The sequence below is a fragment of the Diadema setosum genome, chromosome 20 (assembly GCF_964275005.1).
Source record: "Diadema setosum chromosome 20, eeDiaSeto1, whole genome shotgun sequence".
NCBI classification, from domain to species: Eukaryota; Metazoa; Echinodermata; class Echinoidea; order Diadematoida; family Diadematidae; genus Diadema; species Diadema setosum.
This window is the reverse complement of record NC_092704.1, coordinates 29774786-29780785: the sequence shown is the minus strand read 5'-3', so window position 1 is coordinate 29780785 and position 6000 is coordinate 29774786. Positions and strand designations below refer to the sequence as shown.

Here is a 6000-nt window from a genome sequence, read left to right as displayed (position 1 = left end):
TTAACGTCCCTCTTAGAGTGCCATGAGAGTGGCGTCAGATGGAATCCGCGAGACTAAACGACTAGGCGGGGAAAATGAAAAAAAAAAAGGATCCCAAGGAAAAAAGCTAGATTAGTGTCATGACAAGAAGCACTCAGGAATTTCTCTTTCCAGCCCTGAGATGACCAAGGGGCAAAATTAATGGACAAGTTGATGAAAACGACGGAGATAGGCGGAGATGGAATTAAATTGCACAAAAAAAAATTCAGATATCAGTGGGATCACAAACATACGGATTCGTCTAATGAACCATGACTCTTCTCTGATCTCATTGCATCCTGCAGGCCCCCTCGAATGATATATATCATGGCAATATTGTGGCACAGAAACATAAGTCCATGTCTGTATAATGGATAATGTATGTACATGTGTATATAGTACACAAATATGTTTGTATATGGTGTTAGATGAATTATTGTAAGTAGGTATACTATCTTATCCTAAACTATACTATACTATATGCTATGCTTTACTATACTATACTATACTATACTATCCTATACAATACTATACTATACCATACTATACTATACTATACTATCGATTGTTATTGATGAATTATTGTAAATGGGTATACCTCCTTATTGGGTATTATACACCACGTGTATGCGTACATATAGTATATCATCATCGTTTATTTCTCATCCGTTTAATACACGTTTAGACGTTTCATCTCTACTTTAGCAGATTTTCGTCACCAAAGCGACGAATATTTTTTTACATCTCGTCATACTAACTTAAGTTTTCATATATTTTGCCAATGTTTCTATTTCATCTAGCCCCTGTTTTAGGTGCAAATCAATCTTATTCCCTCGTCCACAGAAGCTCATTTAAGTGATTGCTACGATTTCACCAGATGATTATTTACATTCCATCTTCACGAAATTAATGTACCGACAGCGGCCAACTGTAGAGGAAAACACAAATTATCATGCTCAACTGATAGATGCTTTTATAGAGGGATCGACTTGTACATCGTACTATCAATGGAAGTCATTGAAGATGCAAGTGTTTGTGCATACTTAACTGGTGGCAACAAGTGGAGTTGACAATGTGGACAACAAGGTATATGTTCCAGAGCATAAAGAAGAAGGGCAAACTTGCCTCAATTGTTCGAATCAGTGTTCTTTTGCGGTTTGTTTTTGACTTACTGCGGAATGTCCTCGAGAAATATACAGCGTCACCATGGAGATACCGACCAAGAAGACGCACACGGTGAGTAACTCGTCACCGTATAGCACGGCACCATGAGCGTCAGAAACACGTGCTTGGACAGAGAATGCCGTAACCTATCGCGTACTTTGGAGGGTGCCAAGTATTTATTTTTGGATCACTGTTTGGTTGAGTTCACTTTTTTATTGGTGGTGTTTTTTTTCCCTCTTCCAATGCGGTCGTGTGACTCCAGGACACTGCTGACCAATGAGTGGACAATCTATACCCAGGCCTCTCTTCTTCTTCTTCTTCTTCTTCTTCTTCTTCTTCTTCTTCTTCTTCTTCTTCTTCTTTTTGTCGATCAGTGTCTAGGTGCTCGTTTTGCTCGAGGATTGATGGCAAGGATTCAAGGGATCGCAATTTCTTAGCCAAATCTTGCCGCTATAATGCTAATGTCATGACTATAGTCCAGCCCAACAGGTTCTCCACTTCTATATAATATGTAGAAGTTATTAGAAGATATTATGAGAAATATTCTTTGTGGTTATTTTTTTTTCCAACGATGGGTTCATTTTAGCATTACATGTCAAAACGTGCTTGCTTTGATTTGAATAAGATTTTAAAAGATATCAGAAAAATAACTTTTGACTATTTGTACCTGTTTTTTTATTTGTTCCATTTCTTTGTTTGTTTATTTATTTGCGTGGATACTGAAATTCACACAAACTGTGAACAGGACTCACCAGTCTTTTAATCATTTATTAGTTTATTCAACTGACCGCCGGTCACCTCCCTGCGGTTCTAAATTCAGAATTAGCTTGTGCGCGCAAGAAAGGAGTGACGAATCCGTCAGGACACGGGAAGTGCGATTCATAGAAAGACGATCTCAGATTGAAAGACAAACCTCGCAATATATAATGATTGTCATAAGCATCGTCTGCGATATCATTCTGCCATTCCACTAGTCTTATGTGTTATTCATTTCTAGCGACTGCCTCAACTGTTTGTAGTCTTTCCCAGTTGCCAGTGCTCTCCCATGTCACTACACTATACTTAAAGGTCCCCTCGTATCAAATTCTGGCGCTGTAAATCCGATACCACGATGACTTTTGCTGGCGTGAAAAAGTCTTCATCACAAAGTCAGGAATGGTTTGAACAAAATTGTGTATCAAAAAAATGTCGTTCATCAAATGATTTCTCTTCTCTTGTTGTGCATCCGCCAAGCTCCACCCCTAATGGAAAATAAACTCAGCTCAGAAGAGTAAGGAGAAGTTCTACACGATGCAGTCCCGCATCTTTTCTGGTCACAGATCTGATTCTGGAACATATTTTGGCATAACAATAGCTTGAACAATTCTGAGGTTTTATTCCAGGAGACAATTGTATTTAGGCGTCATCATTAGCCAATAAGGCACATAACACCAGCATTGGCTTTGGATGATTTATCTACCTGTGTTGTGCATTCGTCAAGCAAGATGGTTGCTTTAGAGAGGGTTGGAGCTTTTAAGTTGATAGTGACCAGAAAGTAATGATAGAAAAGTCAAAGAGATTAAGAATACGTCATATCAACTTATTTTCATCAGACGATTCTACATTTTGTGATTGGCGGATTTATTCATGTCAACAGATAGAAGCCTACAGGGAGTTGGAAGGTCCTTTAAATAGCAAGCAAATGTACAGAGGTAATACGGTGCAAAGTCACTAGTCACTAGTCATTGTCGCTCGCTTCACTGATTCGCACCCGCTGTTGTCGTTTGGTAGGCTCCATTGAATGCGCGCCTTCACCGCCTTGAACTTCAACCAGGCACGACGCGTTCCTGTATTAATACCTCCCGTCACCACCAGCCCTTAAGCCACCATCACTTGGGCGCCTCTCTAAGAAATCTATATTGCTGGTAGTTGGCTCAGTGGATATTTTCACAGACTCTCAGTCGTAGGCTCCCTGGTTCGAATTTTCTAGCAGCACCGCTAGTGCCCTCATTATTGACCAGGAATTTCATCATTACTCCAAGTCCCTCTGAGGGAAGATTTTAGTACCGTGTTCAGTTTAGACTGCTTCTGCTACTATTATTTAATACTACTATTGCTGCTGGTGGTACTACTACCGCTTCTACTACTACTACTACTTCTACTACTGCTACTATTCAACAACAGCAGCAACAACAACAACAACTACTACTACTACTACTATTACTATTACTACTATTACTACAGAAACAACAAAAGCAACAACAACTACTACTACTACTGCTACTACTACTACTCCTACTTCTACTACTGTCCCTATTACTACTAATACTACTACTACTACTACTTCTACTACTGTCCCTATTACTACTACTACTACTACTACTACTACTACTACTACTACTACTACTACTACTACTACTACCACTACCACTATTACCACCACTACCACTATTCTTTTTATGGTAAAAGGCAGTAAATACTGATAAGGGCACTCAGAGTGACCAAACACCGAAGTTCATGGTGGCACATTCAAAGTTCTACACGTGATGTGTTACTTTTTCCAAGCGAGTATTCCTTTCGTGAAAAACCATGTCAATAGTCCGAGTCAGTGCACCATACAACCCCTGTGCACTGCATGCCGATATACACGCGCTCGTCCTGCTGCCTCCTATGGATCTATAAGCATATTGACTCGATAAATTATTCGTACCTTAAAGATAGCTCTGTGGCTAGGTCATTCGCACAACGGGTGAGTTACTTTTACTGGAAGAAAAACAAAATGGTAGGTTTATGGGCATCTATACTCAAACGCACATGGCTCGATTATAACACCATTACCATTTCCATGATTTTATCCGATGTATACTGCCTTTTTCTGTATTATGGAGTCGTGCCTTCGTGAAATCCAAGAAAACTGATCAGCATATATTGCCCTTTTGCTGCTATCAGCTTTAAACCATTCCCTAATGGGTAAACAGGGGACACTCTCGCGATTAATCTACCACTTTGTCGCCTGTCACTGCTGTGTACTCAAGTTAGATGTTACGGGCCTGGAGTCGAAAGACGAGCTGGCATGGTGGAAACCGAGGGAGAGTATGAAACAAACCCAGGGGGAAATAATAATTTAGTGAGAAAGAGAGAACGAATATAACTCACACACATATCATGACGTTGGTTCATGGAAAGCAGTTCCTATATCCAAACGGATTGATTTCTTGAAAAATACGCAGTGCCTTTCACGAGACATTTTGAAGACTGACAATCGATTGTTCGCCAATTCAATTGAATGAACGATCCAACGACTGCATAAGACATACAGAGTAATCATAATATCGTAGAAAAGCTTGTAATGGAGAATATCAAAGAGCGATACTGTAGGGAATATGACCAATGAAAAAGAAACCTTTCTCCATTTACGAATTGATATTAGTAGAATTAGCGTCTGCTTCGTCTATCATCCATCTTTGTATCTTTATGTGCGCTGTTCATATTTCGAAGAAATTTAATTCAATTTAACTCATTTCCCCCGTTTTCGACAACAATATAATAAAAAATATGAGCAGTGAAAGAGTTTTTCACAGGTTTATCAAAACCTTAAGGATCTTGGTCAAAAAAAAAAAGAAGAAAAGAAATCAAATTAATGTTTTCTTTCTCAAAGCTTAGAAAGATTAGCCATATTTTTTCAACCGAAAACGCAGGAAAGATTCTGCAGTAATTTAATCGAGTTCACATCCACTCTGCTCTGGGTAAAATGATATCATAAATACGACTTCGTACCGAAGTACCGATACTGAAAATTTAATTTCCATACAGAATGTGCGATTGATGAAAGAAGTATAAGATAAGATATTCTTGAACGGTTTGAACATAACCATGTTTTGATAGTGGAAAAGTGAGTGAAAAAGTAAACTTAAAAATCAACAGTCAGCTAACACCAACATGAATCATTAAAAGAAGGTTTTTGATATAACTCCATGTCATATATTTTCAATAGAAGAATATCATATGTGTGTATGCATGTGCGATGTGGACGAACAGTTTCACTCGTGTGATATTCAACCAGCATGACCACTGGGGTATCACACACTACTACACATTCATTGTGTCGTGACACCTTAACTGCAATATGATAATGTAATAATGTGTGGTTTTGTGGGTACATGTGTGTAGGTGTGTTGGAGGTGAGCGTACGCGTGTGTGTTGCCCAAAGAGATTTGCTTTGACTCTGGAGTGGTGGATGAACACTGTATGTTTCTGATGTATGTTGATTCCCCCTCAGATTCTGCCCCCCCCCCCTTGGTGGAATTGAAAGCGTGGTTTTGGAGCACCCGCGTTTCCATGCGGTTGGTGTGACAGTGTGACACACTGTATCCACATAGACAAGTCAGCCACAGTGTGTTCTTCCTACACTGTGGTCAGCATGTGGATGTATTTTTTGTTGCTGTGCAGTGACATCCGTTGGACCGCATTGACTCTTCATCGCGCGTCTTGTCGAGCCAGTTGCTTCATCGCTCTTTAAGTAGGCCTAATTATGTTGACGCTTAGTATGATTAATGCTCTCCTAAATGTCTCTACAAACTAAACTGGAATGGGTTCACTTTCGTACTGAAGGTTCTATGGTGTAATTACACTAGGATAGGAGGGCAAGGTGCAAGAAAAACTTTGACCAGTAAATAATTCATAGATGAAATCATCAGGTGTTAGTGGTGGGGGGGGGGGAGGAAAGTGGGGGTGGGGGAGGGGTTTTATTGTCATGCTGGTATCTATAGCAACCTCATTCAATCAGTCTCTTTCAACCTTGTCATTTGGTTGATGCGTGTACGATTTCTCCTGGTAGTT

At 39.6% G+C, this 6000-nt stretch overlaps 1 protein-coding gene across 1 annotated transcript in view; it reads left to right on the top strand.

The window, feature by feature from the left end:
• The first annotated feature begins 1224 nt into the window (after positions 1–1224).
• LOC140243595 (vasoactive intestinal polypeptide receptor 1-like) overlaps positions 1225–6000 on the top strand; it is a 118295-nt gene continuing 113519 nt past the window's right edge. Inside the window, exon 1 of the mRNA XM_072323260.1 lies at positions 1225–1254. Within this exon, the coding sequence (XP_072179361.1) occupies positions 1225–1254 (30 nt within the window). The remainder of the gene's footprint in view (positions 1255–6000) is intronic.